Source organism: Poecilia reticulata, linkage group LG11 (genome assembly GCF_000633615.1).
Source record: "Poecilia reticulata strain Guanapo linkage group LG11, Guppy_female_1.0+MT, whole genome shotgun sequence".
Classification (NCBI taxonomy): domain Eukaryota; kingdom Metazoa; phylum Chordata; class Actinopteri; order Cyprinodontiformes; family Poeciliidae; genus Poecilia; species Poecilia reticulata.
Window position 1 is genome coordinate 4,171,093 of NC_024341.1, and position 18,069 is coordinate 4,189,161.

General features: G+C 37.9%; 1 protein-coding gene across 4 annotated transcripts in view; it reads left to right on the forward strand.

Annotated features, from left to right (window-relative positions):
* LOC103472023 (CMP-N-acetylneuraminate-beta-galactosamide-alpha-2,3-sialyltransferase 1-like) overlaps window positions 1–17,503 on the forward strand; it is a 112,043-nt gene extending 94,540 nt beyond the window's left edge. For all 4 annotated transcript variants that reach the window (XM_008421370.2, XM_008421371.2, XM_008421368.2 and 1 more), the window contains 4 exons: window positions 11,100–11,279; window positions 13,529–13,574; window positions 13,679–13,798; window positions 14,857–17,503. In XM_008421370.2, the coding sequence (XP_008419592.1) occupies window positions 11,100–11,279; window positions 13,529–13,574; window positions 13,679–13,798; window positions 14,857–15,030 (520 nt within the window). In that variant the 3' untranslated portion in view covers window positions 15,031–17,503. The remainder of the gene's footprint in view (window positions 1–11,099; window positions 11,280–13,528; window positions 13,575–13,678; window positions 13,799–14,856) is intronic.
* Window positions 17,504–18,069: the final 566 nt, after the last annotated feature.

Genomic DNA, 18,069 nt, shown 5'->3' on the forward strand with positions numbered 1-18,069 from the left:
AGCTGTGTAGCTTTTGAATAATTAAATGTTTTCATGTATAGGCTTTTTGAAGTGCTACTAAGCCACAGAGGTTGTTGGATTTAAATTTGAAATGAGTTATTTTTTTTGTTTTTTTCCAGTTCTAAGATATGAACATCATCAATAAGCAAAAGCATATGATGTCACAGAAATGTTAAGTTTTTTTATTATTATTATTTTTATAAATGTTATTTTTTGGATGCTTACTAACAAACACTGAATCTGGCTCCTCTTTATGTCCATATGGAGATAAGACTTACATTTCCCACTCAAAGAAAGAGCTTTTATCTTTAAAATGTGAAAATGCAGCTGACTTTATCGAGCTAAAATTGAGATAGCGGAATCGCCTCTTCATCTCCTTTGTGGTCCCGAAACGTGCGGCGTAGCAGAGATAAGGGAGACAAATGAGAGCAAAACAATAAACACAACCGGCCTGCTAAACGCTCGCCTCGGGAACACAAACAATTAAGCGTGAATAGAAAGTGCAAAACAAGGATAAAGAGATGGAATGGCAAATAAATCAATGCATGAAGACCACAGTAGTACTAAACAGGACTCGGTCGATGCAGGACGGTGGCCTGCAGACACACACACAAAAAATACTATTTGACCTGCTTTGAAATGTCGAGAGCGTGACAAGTGTCTGTATGAGAACAAGTTTGTGTGAATATGCAGGAGGTTTTGATTGTTTCAGCCTTTTTGTTTTATGCAAACCCAGTGGTGGTTGATGAGCTAATCTAAACACCTGCTCTACTGGTGATCTGTCAGAGAGTTGGTGTGTGGGTCGCCTTTTCTTTTTAGCTGAACCGAAACACACCAAATTCTGCAGCACATCTACATGTTAAGGTTGTCAAAGTCAAGCTAGCATAACTGACCATCTTCTCTCTTCCTTGCTATTTTATTTTGGTTAAAACTTTTCCTGACTTTATCTAGTTGTTGTAGTGTCGACAAATAATAGCTGCATATATATATATATATATATATATATAATCACATTTACATTTAAGGGTTAGAGCATTTTATTTCTACAACTTAACAGCTAAAACCAGTGCTAGTCATTGTCAGCTAACAGTTTTTTGCAAATCCAGTGACGTCTCCATGGAGCGCTTTGTACAATGCAAATACTTAAACTCACTACACAACAACTGTCAGAACTGGTCTCCTGTACAACATATTCACTTTTTTTTCCAAAGAATATAACAGTTATTATATCTTTGAACCGCCACATTATTGCTGTTCTTCTGTATGTTCCCTTGTCACACCAGAGCGTCTTTTATCTTAGAAAAGTAAGGCTGTCTTGCATGCCTCATCGTCTCATTATTCATATTTACTCAGCTGAATTGAGCATCAGTCAGGCTTAAATTCTACAAGATGATGTATGCTTTGGCAGAAACCTTCATTAAGATGGATCTTAAGCCGTGAAAGTTTAAATTCCCCTCTCGACTCATCTCAGCCAGCGCTGAATCTATGCAAACACGAAGGTTTTTCCCTCGTTTGTGAGAGCGTTATTACAGTAATGAGACGTTCCTGTGAGGCGACAAATGGCCAGAATGTTTTTTTGGGTTTTTTTGCCAGCGCCACCTACACATCTAAAACATGTCAGAGAGCAGATAACCCGCGCTCGGTACCAGCAAGCAACATCCTGAAGCTTTAAAAGCTTGTGTCCAATTATTCCTCCTCCTCTTTATTGTTATTAATGTGTCCCTAAAAATTCAATTTAGGTTTTTCTTTTTTATGGGCACTCAATCAACTCTGCAATCAGGCCTTTTTCTTTTCCCAGTGGACCTCATTGTAAATCAAAGAAAAACGCAGGTCAACGGATTGATTGCTGTTTGAGCTGCAACAACACATAAAAAAGAAGGAAAAAAAACTGTGTCAGAGGTAGAAGGTGGATTTAGATGCTTTCCACGTGTGGTGTAGTGTTAAACATAGCTGTGTGTAAATGCTAACCCAAGGACCCATGTAGGTTGCAGAGAGGCGTGTTGCCCTAATGCTAACGGAGAACACTGTCAGGCAATTGGCTTGTTTACATTTCATCAGTGAATAATTCAGCAGGTCTACAATGCAAATGGCTTAGTTAAACAAAAAGGGGACGATAACTGGGGTTTTTCCATCAACATTCTTAAACGACTCGAAGCGGCCGGCTTTCTGCAGACACTCTAAGGATGAGCTTATAGGATGGTGTGATGGATGTTTGCCTCCTTTGTTGACCCTGAGGTCCCCACAGAAAATAAGAAAGAGGCACATTACCACCATGAGCCACGGCAAGGTTTTTAAAATGTAAAAAGCTTTCAAATTTACCATCACATCTCTGGTACTTAAATCAAATTTGTTTTCTTCGGCTGTATGGAGCAGAGAATACTGTAACGTGCTCACTGGTGCACTGCAAAAACACACAAGGTTTTTTTGGGGGGGGGGGTTTGTCTAGTTTCTAGTATGCTTGAAATAAGATAAAATTAACTCACAAGTAACTTTTCATCAAGAAATGGAAGCTTGTTTTATGCTAAAAATTCCTTGTAAAAAATATGTTTTTTACATATCTGTTGAAACTGACACTATGTTGTGACAGTTTGGTATGATACAGATAATCTATTAAAAAAAAAAAATCAAGCACCTCCTCCTTCTCCCAGTGCTAACTGGAGGCAACCAATCAGAACCAGGAGGAGGGTCTTAGTGCTGTTAATCATAATCTTGTGTGGCGCTGTTCATTGCCTCCATGCCCTCTGCTACACTGCAGCTAGCATTGCCTGTGTTGATTGCTAAGGCTAGTTAGCATGTCCACCAATGACTGCAGATGAACGTTTGGTTCTGAACCATTAGCACATTCCGCAGCGAGTACATGAGGTTGATTGACAGCGCTAAGACCCGCCCCCTGACTCTGATTGGTTGTTTTTGGTCGGAAGGGGGACATTTTGTTTAACAGGGTGACTGTAACAGACAGTTGATGTTTACCAGTAGAATGAATTTTAAGGTTGGATGGTAGTATAAGATTAGACATGTAAATGTAAAAGGTCTGCTTAAGTCTCATCTTTACTAAAAATCTCGATGTCAAAATTCTATTTTGACACAAGAACATCATAAATACTGTACAAGATGTGATGCGCAGTGTTTTATATAATTATTACCCAGCTGAAAGCGCACAGGCTTCTCTGATTGTTACCCAGCCAGGGTTGTAAAGACCAGCTGCGGTAACAACGGCAGACTGAGGATGTGGAGCTCGCAGAGAGCTGAAATGCCGCTGACCTTTAAAGTGCTACCTATTACATGCTGTGCGATCCAGCTGCACCTTCAATTGTTCGGCCATGTCATACAACGCAGAGATTCTTGACACCGGACATTTAAAGCGGAAATGAATGTTAATTAGGCCAACAGTATCCGAGAGGCTGCCGGATAACAAACAGCCGTGACATTAAAGCTGTTGTCGCTTACTGGTCGCCATGACACCACGCCATTGTTGTTCCTCACTTCAAAAACAACCCAGTTCAATCCTGACTGCAGACAGACGGTCTGCTCCCCTCAATGTGTTCTAAACATTTTTCAGCACTATAAGGATGAGTCAGTTCTACCTCTGGGGTAGCGATGCACGTCCTGTCAAGTCGGAAGTCCTGAAGCGGACCACCAACAAAATTTAGCACCTTTTAAAATATAATGTTTTGTTGTTTTGACAAATAAAGATACCATGCAAATTTTTCTAAGTCTTAAAGTTGCAGTATTATGTGATTTCGAGGCACATTGCGCCATTTTATAGCACAATCAAGTAACTGCTAACTTCAGTTATCAAAATGCTGTATATGTCAAGTACAACTTAAAAGAAATTTTACTTTGTAAGTTAGCACTTTGAAATTGGGCCTCTGTCTCTTTAAGAAGCTCCGGCTCGTTCTAAAACTCCGCCTTCAGGAAGTCGTCACAACGTTGCTCCTCTATTAACCCTTCAACCACATTTCAGTTCCTGAAAGAGCAGATGTTCTTAAAGAGACAGAGGCCCAATTTCAAGGCGTTAACTTATGAATTTAAATTGCTTTTAAGTCGTATTTAATATATATAGCATTTTTATAACTGAAGGTAACCCAGTTACTTGATTGTGCTATAAGGTGGAACTCTAAGCCTGGAAAATGCAAAATACTGCCTCTTTAAAGTAATCCAGACTGAAATAGACTATAATTCGTGACACTTGATTGTCTAAATTGCCGAATCCTGACATTTGAATTCAAAAGTCAATTTTACAAATCACTGCCCCTTAAAGGTCTCGGAGAGTTTTTTTTTTTTCTTATTTTTTTCCCATCTTAATCCATGACCCCAAAATTACTACTGAAGTCCACCAAAATCATAAATAAATTGGGGGAGTGGTATGTAAAGTTTACATACCTCTGTGACCTACTTAGTTTGTTTTGTACACAAACCCTTTTTCTAACATCTTTAGCCACTGTAGTGAACACTATTAAAACAGGAAGTCTTAAGAGTGGTAAGCATAGCAGCGACTTGCTCTGACAAGATTTTTTTTTTTACTCCAACGTAGAGAACAAGGATCAGATCAATTATTTCCTTTCTGCAACCAGGCTAGCCTGAAAAAGAACCGTGTCAGCGTCTTTCTTGCTGCTGATTTATCCCGCCTGCCTCTCGACAGAGCTTCCAGACGGCTTCCAGACGGCCATTTTACAACAACACCGGGACCGTCTGCACAGGTGCTGACCATTAGTGGAGATGGTTTGCCATGTTCAAATACACGTCTGTGATGAATGGTGACCAGCACGGCACAGTCTGTCGGCAGGGAAGCACTGCTGAGCGTCAGTGAAGTGAAGCTTTGAACTTTTTCAGACAGATGAATGCAAAGCAGAAAATGGGTTTCCAGAATGGCTATAAATAAAAATCTGAATGTAAATAAGTAAATTTAAGAGCCTTTCAAGATAAAAAAAATAATAATCAAATCAAATTAACAGAGTAGTAATATATAGTGGAAAAAAAAAATAAAATCCACAAAAAATTTTAAATGATGGAATCAAAAAAGAAAACATTAAGAGAAAAAAAATTACCCAAACTTGAGCCTGAATAGATGAGCCTTCAGTTTTACTTGAACAAGTTTGGTGGACAGAAAGTGTGGGACCAACTTTTGCTGCAGTTACTATCATTGTTTGCTGATTTTCTCCAGTAATAACTTTCCCGCAAATCTGACCAATCACGTGAACATGTTCTGCATTTCCCTCTTTTCTGACCAATCACTGCAGCAACTCTGAGATTGGTCAAAATTACCAAAACTGCAGTTTTTGTCCAAATTAGCCTTGTAAGCTGAGTAAAGCTGCTGCATGCAGCATTTAAGTTAATCATTTGGATTAACTTAAATGATGATGATCAACCCATGTCAGTGTAACATATTAAACTTGGTAACAAGAATATTGATATTGCTGTTACCCATTTTACATAAATTAACCCAGTTCTTTTTCAGTTTTGCTTCCGTTGACATTTCGAAAATAAATTTGCTTAATGGAAACATGGCAATGTTGAAAAAACACATTTTTCAATAAAACGTTTTGGCGCTAGGATGAGACTGTCTTCTGTCTGGATCAAAACTGGTTTATTTCACAAAACTAAAATGGAAACACTTTTTTTTTTTGGATCACAAGAGTTGCATGTCTGCCCTGTCGGAAACCATGAAGAAGACGATGACAGGAAGTAGTTGTCATTGACAAACATGGCTGCATGTTCTTCAATGACTTGTCGCGTGAACAAACTTATCTAGGTGTGGTTTTAACTACGCTTCTAATTTAATGGAAACGCCGCAATGCTGACATCAGTGGAATATTAACAAAGTTCTCCACACATTTGAAACGGAAGCTCAGCTACTGTTGCTTTCCGCTTAACTCAAAGAAATCTTGTCCTGTCTCAACAGAGCAAAGAGTCAGAATTGAAGCTTGAAAAACGTTTTGGAAAAAGTTCCACTAAAACCAGTCATTTTAGGCTGTAACGGTCACAGGATGATGCACTTCGTTAGTTTTCCTCAACATGAAGCTTTTTGTATCTATCCAAAAAGTTTAATCTGCTCCTTTTTTAAAAAAATTATTTAAAAAAAATGTTCCTCCATGTGAAGTGTGAAAAACTTGTGGCCGATATTTCAATTGCTACCTTTCAGCAACAACTTTCCTCTTACGCTCCTCAAAAATGGCCACATCTCACTGTCAGCGAGCAAAAGCTATTAGTGTTGTTGGGTTTTTTTTGTTCTTTTTCTCCACTGTCTCGTTGTTTGCCTCACCACAGCAGTCCCTTTCCGTCTCTTTACGTTTTCAGCTTTATCCCGCCTACTGAGCTGTCGCGCTGCACAATAGATTAATCATTTCATTAAAATTAAATTTGGTGTTTAGTCATGAGCGTGACCCGTGTCTCAGGGGAATATTCATTAACAGTAACTGACAACAAACTCAGCAGTCGTGACAAGGAGACATGATGTGCGACTCCAAACGAGACGGAGGCGTCATCGGAGAGGGTGGCGGCTGAACGAATGAGCGGCTAATACTTTAGCCAGGCAGGTGGGCTGCAGTTTAAAGACGCACGTTAGCCGTTTGGGCCGCAAATACAATACAGAAATGATTCAACAGAGAAGGATTAATAAACCAAGTTTGTGCCTGAGAGTTGTCGTAGTGATTTGTTCATTGTTTCATCTAAAATGAACACAGGTATGTTTTTTTTAGCGCCAATCTGTTCGCCATCAGTATGATTTGAACCGATGGGGAAAAGAATACATTTCTGCAAAGAAAAAAAAATCCCAGGAATTTTTAGATTAATCTCAGAAGTTTTCTACAAAAATATTGGGAATTTCTGTGCTTGTAAAGTTGAAATTTTTCTAGATAAAAAACCCTCAGAAATATTTGGAGAGAGCATAAACATTTCCAACCTTGAACATTTTTTACTTTTAGCAAGTTTTAACTTTTGAGGGTTTTTTTTCTAGAAAATCTCTTTAGAGATTAGTTTCTAAATTTCTGAGTTTTTTTCTAGCAAGTTTTCGACTTTTCAAGCTCAGAAATGTCCATGATTTTGGTTTTAGAAAATTTCTGAGGTTAATTTCAAAATATTGGTGTTTTTTTTAAATAAAACTTTGCTACTTTTTTCTATCTGCAAAGTCCCTCCTATGCTGTTGTAAATCAGTGAGAGTTGCCCCGTTGAAGCCACATTTAAAAGTCCCACAGTGGATCTTAAACTCAAACTTCTGTCAGCTAAACAAAAATAAAATGGAAATTATAGAGTTCAAACCATTCCAATATATTTATAAAGTCATGAAGTCATTCTGGTAAATTCTTTAACAGTTTCTTTAAATTCACTAAACGCAGTACTTCAGTTGTCAAGACGACGTTGCTGTTTCTAATTGCGACTTGCTGCGAAGCAAAAGCCTTCCTTCCTAAAGATTTTGAAAGATTGAGCCACATTTTTCCATCAACTTCTCTAGATTATTTTATATCCCTTTGTGTTGGCTCAGATCAGTCATCCTGTCCCCGTTTGCAGCTTGTAGAAAACGCTGCTGCTGGTCTGTTAACAGGAAGTGGTGAACAAGAAACGGTTGATACCAGAAGTTTACATACACTAAATCAAAACACCTACATCATTTTTACTGCTGTCTGAAGTTAAATCAGACCAAACTTCTCTCGTTCTAGGTCAGTCAGAATGACCAAAATGATTTCTATTTGTTAAATTCCACAATAACGAGAAAAAGAAAATGTCAGATTTCTTTTTTTCTTATGTAATTTTGCACAAAAATCAACATAATGTAGGATGAAAATCAATCCACCCTGAACCTGAAAAAAGTTCTATAAAGTGGTGGCACTTTAAATATGACAGCAAATAGTTCCTAGCTGATATTGATCAAATAATGGCTCAAGTCATTTTTGGACAAGTTTTTTTTTTTTTTTTTTTTCTGCTTAAATCATCTTTTGGCATTACAAAGTGGCAGATTTTTAATTTTTTCCCCCAAAATCACTTTTGACAAATGATTAAGGAAAGGTGACAATAAAATAAGTATTTTTTATTTATTTTTTTTTACAAATAAACCATGTAATATTTGTGCCTCTGAATGACTTTTTATTTGTGGGACATAAAAATGTCTCTGCATTGTACAGGTTGCAAACACATGCATTTGACCCTTGATAACTTCCATATACTTTCACAACAAACCACCAGCGAGCCCATGTCTCTGCTGAGGGGGAATAAAACCCCCACCAGTCCTGGTTTTGTTCTTTCAACCCTCTGAACTTTATGATTCCGTAAACCTTCTGAACAAATGGCTACATCAAGGCTTTCACAGCAGCTAAAGCACAAAGAGAACCCTTCCAAATCAAATATCCCTATTTCAGAGGCATTTATGTTCCCTGAATATTTTGGCGTTTTGTGGGTGAAGAACCTCTGTTTCCAGTGCATAAGCAATCCAATTTATTAGCTCCGAAGGGCCAGAACATCCATTTATTTTGTTTCAAGTCCGTCTGCCGTGAATATTTTTCTCAAGCCAGGGCAGAGAAGCAGAGGGCCGATTTGATGTAGTTGAATATTGATTGAACCAATTTAAAATATCTACCTCCTTAGAGCAGTTGAAACACACACACACACACACACACACACGATTAAGTGAATAAGCATTCCACAGAGTCCACTTATCAACACAAGTCCACTCTTCTTAGTGCCCTCAGAGACGGGAATTATTCTTGCATTGACCCCTCTGGCAGGAAGCAGAAGGATGAGCGCGTTCTTCGACGGAGCTCTAAAAGCAGGAAGTAATTTCCGTCCTTCAGCTTCAAATGAATAACATTTCAGAGGCTCTGAGAAGACAATAATAGAAAGATTTAACAAAAAAGGCTCGACACAGACTCACGGTGAAGGTTTTTGAAAGAAAAATACAGATTTTTTTTTCTTTTATGAATGGCAGAGATTTTACACAACCAAAAGTCCTTATTTTTCAACGTGTTCCGTCAGCAGAGGTGTTCTCTGAAAAAGCTTAGAGCACGTGTGTCAAACTTGAGGCCCCGGGGGCCAAATCTGACTTGGCGTAGCTTTTTATGTGGCCCTTTAAACTCCTAATTACATCATTAAGTCCTTCAGGTTTTTCATAAATCTGCAAAATTCACACAAAATCAACAAATCTCCACATTTTTTTCTCTGATTTTACTGCAATTCTTTTCAAAATTGGTCAGAAACACTGAGTTTAAGTAACAGCTGCCTCAGTTATAATTGATACAGTGAGTATTAAAAAGCCACATTTAACATCATACATTAGTGCAAATATCGTAAAAATTCCTTAGACATTTCTAAATAGGCACCACAAAATCTGCAAATCGGATTGTAAAAAAATTTTTTTAAAACAATCACAAACCCCTGGAGGAACAGCTATTTATTGATATTTTAATATTTTAACAATTTAATTGGTTTTATCAATATATTCTGGCACACCGGCCACCACCAAGCTGTTACTGACTCCAGATCTTTGGCTGCTTTAGGTCCTGGAGGTTCTTTCAAGCTCTTGCAAACTGTTGGTTTTGTTGTGTCTGTGTGTTTATAGACAAATGTTAAATCAGCAAAAATGCTGTTGAAATCTTCAAAATTAATTTTGTAATCTTGCTAAAGTGGCATTCCTAAGCTTCATGTTTATTCCCTTCTGTCCTTTTTAGTTACATTTCTCCAAACTTTGATGTTCCATGTTCCCAGTCCTGCTGATTCTCATTTTGTTACCTTGACGAGGTTTGCTGTAATAATTCTCCACTTATGGCTTTATGCCTCCACCAACTCGGTTGCGCAGACACAACCATATCCTTTGAACGCAAGAACGGTTCGAGGAATGTGACATATTGAACTTGTCATCAACAATAAATAGCCTTGGCCAGTGATGCCTCTCGCCAGCGGTTGTTCTGACAGGTCCAGGCTGAAAATGTCAGGTTGTTATATAGCCGTCATCTCGGACTCTGTAATGAGGGAGATGATGCCGCTCAGGACAGAGCTCCCAAATAGGTAACGCTAGTCACACATGGGGGTCAGACTCGTGTTTCAGGCTTTGTGTCACTTCCTACTTGTGACCGAAGCCAGCTGCCATTGTCAAACTGTATTCCCGCCAATTACTGTCCCAGTTTGAGAGAAAATTGTTGGACAATAATGGGGATGCTTCGGCTGCTCTGCCAAGAGGTAATTGCCTGGCTCCATACGGACACTGGATTGTTCCGAGCCGCTTTTTGGGGTGGTGGAACAAGGTGATGGAAGACAATTTAAGCATTTTTCTCTTCTGTCTTTCTGTATTTTTTTTTTTTTTCATCTAAAATCTGTGGCTCCGCTTATATTAAAAGTATCATACCAGTTTAACTTTTCTACATTTTGCTATGTGACAACCACAAGATTGTAGATTTAATGTGCTGGAACTACAAAAAGTGGTGTTCAGTTGTGAAGTGGAAGGAGAATAATGTATGTATCATATGTACTGTATATGGTTACATACTTTTGTTAAAAAGAGAAATGTTGCCTGCTTACATATTCAGCCGTCTTCACCACAATCCACTTCTGACAGTCTAACTACCAAAAAACGACCGTCTTTCTTAACGGCTACACAGCAAATTTGGCAGAGTTAAACTTTCTCAGCACAGTGTTGATTTAACACTCAAAAGGGTTAAAACGAAAGGTGTTGAAAAAAAGGGATGGAATGGAAACGCACAACTCTATTTACAGATTTTATGGGGTAAAAAATTGCAAAAAATCGACTATTTTGTGTTGTCCTCTCACATCAAACTGCAAGCAAGATTAAAGAGTTGGGCTATAATGTAAGAAAATGTAAAAAAAAAAATAAAATGTAATAAAAAAAAAGCCCAAGGGGAACATAGACTTTCGCTGTGTTTCATATCTCCTTAAGTAATTTAAGCAAGTTGGAGGGAATCTTATTAAGTAAGACGCAAACTCTTTTTCTGAGGCCTGCTTGTTTATTTATTTCTCATCTTTGAGAGTGAAAGACTCGCTGAATTGTCCAGGGACACAGGCAGATGACAAACTCGATCCACAAATGGGGGGAGAAAAGGAGGGAGATGTGAGAGAAACGGCTCTTAAATTAAGGATGTTTTTGTCTGTCCCTCCAGGATGAACCAGGCTCCTACCAGTGGATTCGAGGAGGATGTCGGAACACGCACCACCCATCATGTCATGTACCCAGAGAGCGCCATAGACTTGGACAACAACACCAGCCTGGTTCTGATCCCGTTCAAGACTCTGGACCTGCAGTGGCTCATCAGTGCTCTGACCACTGGCGCTATCACACAGTAAGACCTGTGAGAGGAGCTAAAGCTCCACTAAGCCGAGTCGGTTTTCAAATATGAACAGAAGATAAAACGTGATGTAAAACTCAAACCCATGCTCTAAAATGGTGCAAAACAAAAAAAAATTAAGCATAGAGTAAATTCTGACGATAACTAAAACAAAACAAACACGTTATTTGAATAACTGTATTCTTGCTAAATTACATATTGCATGACTTTACTGTGACGGATGTGTTATGTTCATTTTGATGTCAATTCATTGAATAAAGGCAGAAGGAGATGCAATGTCATTGTCTTTAAAATCAGTTATGGATACCTTCAAATTTGTAGTTTCAATTCTCATTTTAGTACTTAGATGAAAGTCAAATTTATAGCAAGAGAGCAAGCAGGTCATTTAAGAGATAAAGATGTAGTATACAGCGATTAAACACAAACAATTTGAATAAACAGCCATAATACATTTAAATCATACTGTTAATTAGCCAACATTAGCTAGCTGGGTAAACCCCAGTGCACTAACAGCAGAGTAAAAGTTGTCTGTTTAAAATGAAAATATAGAGTAATTAAAATAAAAGGTTAGTTGTAGTTTGAAAGTAGATGTAGCTGAACGAAGTGCTGCAAAATATTGTACAAAAACTAACAACCTAGAGCAGGTTAGCCATAATGTTCCGCTGATTTCCAACAGAATAGAATAATAACTTAAATAAAACCTCACTACTCGCTAATATTAGTTAGTGTCTTTAATAATGAAGTCATTCTAATATTATTTCAACTTCATTCTTGTAATTTTATGGATGTTTTGTAATAGTGCACAAAAAGCCAATGTTTACAGTTAGCTAGGCTAACAGTACAGATCCTGCTAACTGCTTATACAGGATGCTAATGAGGCCTTACAGTTTGCTTTACATCAATACGAAAAACACAGTTTTATAATAAATTCTTAATGATGTCATACTCATGGCATAACATCACTTTTGATCCTCATCCTACAAAATGAATAACCTTACATGACATGAGTTACTGGAGTTATTTCCTTCCGTTTATTTTGTAGTTCTTAAAGAGAAATTGGCATCAGCGAAATTCAGTATCAACAGGTCAAACCAAGAGATCAGAAATCAGTTTCTATGCATCTGTGTTTCATATCATCACTGGAAAAGCAATAAAGCAACATGGTAATTATCTGTTCCGAAATTTGTGTAACATGATCAGCAAAAATTGAGTAGATTTATTCATCCTATTTTTCTTTTTTTCGCTTTGTTTTAAGCTTTTGCTATAATGAATATTTCGCAGGTAATCATTAAGTAAAACAAAAATGTTTGTTTTTTCTCTCTCGGTGTGAGAAGAGAAAAAGCAACTAGTTTCCGTTACCCACTTTCTCACTGCCAAGCTGCAGAGGCATTATCATGCATGCTGCATGCATCACACTCCCAGAATCATTTCCACTCCTCTAACACCAGATTGCCATCCAGTCACACTCTCCTGCTTTTTCTATCTGTCTCTTTGCCACAACAAGGATAATCACTTTGATTTTTTATTTATTCATTTTTTCTTCTTTTCCAGTACATTTCACCTTTAGCCGCTTCTCTCTCACTTACCTATAATCATTAGCTTAACTACCGGCCACGCAGGAATAAAACAGAGCCGCTGCCAAGCAGAGCCGCGGCTAATAAATCAATCATGCTGCGATGTTAGATGGTGGGAGTTTCCAAGCAAATGTGGCTCATAAATGCAGAGTTGTCCCGCTGCCAAAGTAATCCGTCTGCATCATTAAATTTGAACTCCACCAGCAGAGATGTCGGCTTCAGCCCGGCGGTCTTCGGATCGCTGTGAGTTTTGCCGCGTTTTCAGTGAATCTGGGCTCCGAGTGTCGAAGGACGCAGGACTATTTGTCCACATTTGCATACAGAGAAGACATTTTTCATGCTAACTAAACATGGGCTCGGCAGCAGGTGCCGCACACACCTTTCTATTTAAATATTTAGTGTCTGCACTTGCAGCTTCACACCAGATGCTCTCGTGTAAAAAAAAAAACAAAAACAAAACAGAAAGACGAATGAATGAGCTTTACTTTGGTATCTGCCTCGGTATCTGGATTTAATTAGCTCCGATCGGACAGGCTTAATGAAGAAAGACACTGGACGTTCATTTTATTCACCATCTGCTACTTTTGAATGAAACCATTTCGATGTGTTATTATTCTGGAGCTCTTGCTTAAAAAGAGGAACATGGCTTTGTGTGTATGTCTCTTGCAGCACATATTTACCAGTTAAGGCCAGGATAAAGGCGAATAAAGATAAGGTGGGCTTAAAAATTCTTATTAAACGTGTTTTCTTGATTAAAAATGCAATATAACTGAGTTTTTGTTTCTGTTTTGTTTTTGGGGTTTTTTTGGTTTATTTCAGGTGTTGATTTATAGTCCAACTTTTTTCAAATACGTCCACGAGTCGTGGCTGGAAGGTCATGGACGATATCCGTCGACTGGCTTCCTAAGCTTGCTGCTTGCTCTCCACATATGTGACGAGGTAAACTACACTTCTCCAGTCCAGCAGCAGCGTCATCTTTCTGCACAGTGCTGTTCTCACACAATTCGTTTTTGTGCAACAAAGGCAGCTAAAATAATACGGCTCCGGACTGAGCTACGCTGCTTCCCAAAAATATTTGTATTGCTTGAACCTCAGTAATGGCACCGACGTCACGTTTGCTCTTTAATTTTTGCAAGCACACTAGTTGCACAGGCGTTGGGGCAAACGGTATGGCAACATTTGAAATGCGTGTAACTTTGGAAGACGATGACGTTCCGGCAGCTTCGTTTCCACATACTTTGTCAAAGAAACACGGTGTGGAACAACTTAATATACCCTGGTAAAAAACAGCCCCTTGTTCTATGCTTTACGTCATACTGGAGTCTTAACTATTGAGAAATGATTACTTCTTGGAGGAGTGGACTCTGCTGAGGATGGAAATTTTACCCAATTGCTACCACTTAGCCGTGATGTATGTAATGTGCCAGTTTGACGCTAAGAAACTTACCAGAAATTGCCTCCACTCAATATTTGGAAGTGTGGCCAACACGGACTGGATAACTTGGTTCACTTCCTCCGCTGCCATTGCTACAATTCTAAAGCAGCGCAGAAAATCAATGTCGTCGTTCACAACTTCTTCTGTTCACTGATTGGCGCAGCTGGAATTCTTTGGGAGAAATCCAGGTCAATGAGAGAAAGGCCAGATGGAGCTGTAAAGTGGGATGAGAATCGAGTTGAATTGAGTATAAAGGCAATGACCAGAATACATTAATTGTGACATGTTAACAAAATTGATGGAAATAAAAATCTACCCAAACCTGATTCAAACTTTTGATTGCGGAAAGGCTAACAATCAGGGAAGGCGTTGCCAATATTTTGATGGTGTCAACATTGTGACGTTGAACATAAGAGGAATCAGAAAGCTGCACCTTTACTGTAATCGATATCTTTCCTGCAATTTTCAAGTCATAGTATCATAGTTGCATGTTTTCTTACAGTAGCTGAGGGTTACTATTGATGATTTTACATTTTATTGGGATTGTTTTTTTCTGTTTCAGGTCAGCGTGTTCGGATTTGGCGCCGACCGGTACGGAAACTGGCACCACTATTGGGAGACGAACCATTTGGCCGGAGCTTTTAGACACACCGGAGTCCATGACGGAGATTATGAATATAATGTCACCTTGCTGCTGGCGGACAAGCACAAAATCCAAATGTTCACTGGCAGATGATGGCAAGCATGGGATGACCACCCATGCTTGAAAAAGAAAAATACAAATAAAATACTCATTTCATCATGTCTCTAAACATGTCTGCTTGACCTCTTTTATGCAGGCCCGTTATTTCTTACTAGCTGAAGCTGCTGTCACGGTAATTAGAAACCAATAAAGATTTCTGTCAGACGTTTCATTGACCAGACAAAAAGCAACACTGCCGCTTTCCAGAAGCTACGACCCACCTCTGAGCAGCCAGGAGGAAAATAAAGATGCATGCCATATTAAAATGCCAATGTCACATGACTAAACGTTTCCCTCAGGTTTTTTTTTTCTCTCCTAACCAACTTTAATTTGTTTTTCTTTTTGTATGACTTTCTGTGGACATCTTAAGCTCGTGTGTTAATGAAATTGAAAAGAACAAAGCCGTTCTGTCAGCAGCAGAAAGACAAAGTGTTGCATTATACTCCTGATGTATGTGTACAGAGACCTGAATTGCTAATGAGGCCCATGTTTTTGAAGCTGCTAAGCCCTGCGTTTATAGCCAAAAAAAGCTGGTGTCAGAACCCTATTGACTAAGGTGTAAATCTTATTCATAAATCGACACAATGCGAGAGTTGAGGCGTCTTGGTTTAATGGCCATCATGACAAAGTCTCGGTTGTTTTTATTGCGCCGATCAATTCTCGCATTACTCATTTCCATCACGTCGCTCCTTGCTTGTGTCCTTGCAGATGTTTGACAATCGAAGATCATTCTGAAACTTATCCCCCAAGGAATGCGTTTTATTACAATGTGGCATTTATAAAATATATATTTATATATAAAACGCCCACTGGGCTGCAGTCAGCCTTCAAGAATAACTGATGTTGTTAGCCTTCAAACATATTATTATCCAAACTGGGAACATTTCAATCAAACAAACATATGAATTTTTTATTATTTTAATTGTTTTTATATTTTGGTAATTCACTGAAAGTGGCTTCAGTCTGTTATTTTTTCCCTAAAAATGTTTTCCAATTTTAAAATGCAATCTAAAAAGAAATTCATTTACATACATAGAAAAGTAATTTGTCCTGTTGGTTGTTTGGCTTAAACCTTTAATTATCAGACTAAGTGATTAGTCGCTTACTTCCATGAAGATTTGTGTTGGACTTCAATATTGACATTTATTTGATTTTAACCGCTCTTAGATCCTGCCTGTGCTTAGCCTTTAGCTCTTCCAGACAAACGTTAGCCTGCTGACATGCTACAAAGAACACCACTCTGTTAAATGTGCTTAAGTGAGAATTTAGCCTCTTGATGTTGTGGTGCGTTCCATGACTTTTGGATGTCGGAATAAAGTTTAAAAATATAAACTAGAAGATTTATTGAAGCTGAAATTCCAACTAGGAATGACGGCTAACAAATGTTAGCATGCTAGCATGTTAAACAGAGCTAGAGAGCACTTAAAAATGCACTAAACTGAGTCAAAATTTTAACCTGCTGCTTGGAAGTTGGAGTAGCCATGTTGGAAAAAATAGCATAGAACAAACTGGAAAATTTTAATTTTGACTTGGAAAGTCAGAGATTTCTCACCGAGCCCAGATCTCAAAACTCAGCATGGCTGCCACACTTTGAAAAGATGGTTCATGTAAGACAGAAAGTAATTTCCCTAGTGTTTTTGGCACTTCTGACAATTTATACATCATTCATTGACATTGCACATTATTGGTAGGTTGGCTCAGAAGTATTCATACCCCCGGCAGATTTAGGTATAAATCTTAATCTTACTTTCCTCTGATTAGAATTTGGCATAGATACACTGGAGTAGCCATGCTCGTGTTGCAACTTGAATCTGACAAAGACTGGACAGAGTTAATGATTAGGGTGATGGAAAAGAGGTTTTCCCAACCTTAACTATAAGCTCCATCAGACCTGGAGCTTATATTGTTGTAAAACATGCAAAAATAAAAACTGGAATGCAATTATGAGAAGCCTCTGCTGCAAAGACAATAGTCTTCCATGTATTATTGAGAAAGGTGTTAATAATTTTCAGCAAGACATTTTTTTTAATTCAATCTAAATGAAATTTTAAAAAGATTTATATACTAATTTCAGTGTTTTATTTCTCCTTTGAAGAAATATCTCTCCTTCCCTATCAGAAATAATCTTCTTATTTGAATGAAAGCAATGTTAAATCTCAGTATACCAGGGGTATGAATAGTTTTGGGCTTACCTGTGTTTGCCAACATGTTGCTTTGGTTATTAAAAATGCAAAGCAAAATGTTGCTGGTGGCCTGCATTACTAACTAGTTTGCTCGGTTACTATAAGCACAGAAATAGAAAATCCCACTGATAGTTTAACTTGGAACTGAAGCAAGGTTTTAAACACTTGGGAATGATGTCATTCCAGCTTCTGAGGTAAACGGAACAAACATTTATATGGAGCTAAATTGGGGCCATAAAGTTTGTTCAAAAGAAAAAAAAATAAACTGAAAAAAACAAATTAAAAACTTGAATCTGAAAAGTACTTTTGAACTTTTTTTTTCAGTTTCAAAGCATTTTTTCTGCTTCAAATCTTTATTTTCAGTTTAAATTTTTTTGGCCCTAATTTATCTCCATACATTTAGCTTTGGCTTAGATACTCTCCTAAAGCCACCATGATTAAAAATACTTGATGTACTTTCTGGAACAGCTAAATTACTCGGAAGCTATTTTTTCCAATATATGCATCTTAGAGTTTGGGCCTTACGGATAAGAATCATCATGATTGGCTTTCATATGATATAGCCTGCAAAAAAATGCCTTATTAAAAAAAATATATGTATAGCGTGCAATTTTTATATACATAGTGACACATTTGGAATGAAAAGTAGATGTAAGTGCCTTCATGGACAGTTTTTGATATTTATTTTACCATCAAATCCAGCTGTATTCTGATATTTACAAATTTGTAATGTCTGTTATTGTCTGTTCTAATAAAAAAAATAATGCAAGTGGTATATGCAGTATAACAATCTAAAGTTACAGATAAGATGTCGACATGTTTAGTTTGTCAGTTTTATCATCATCACTCC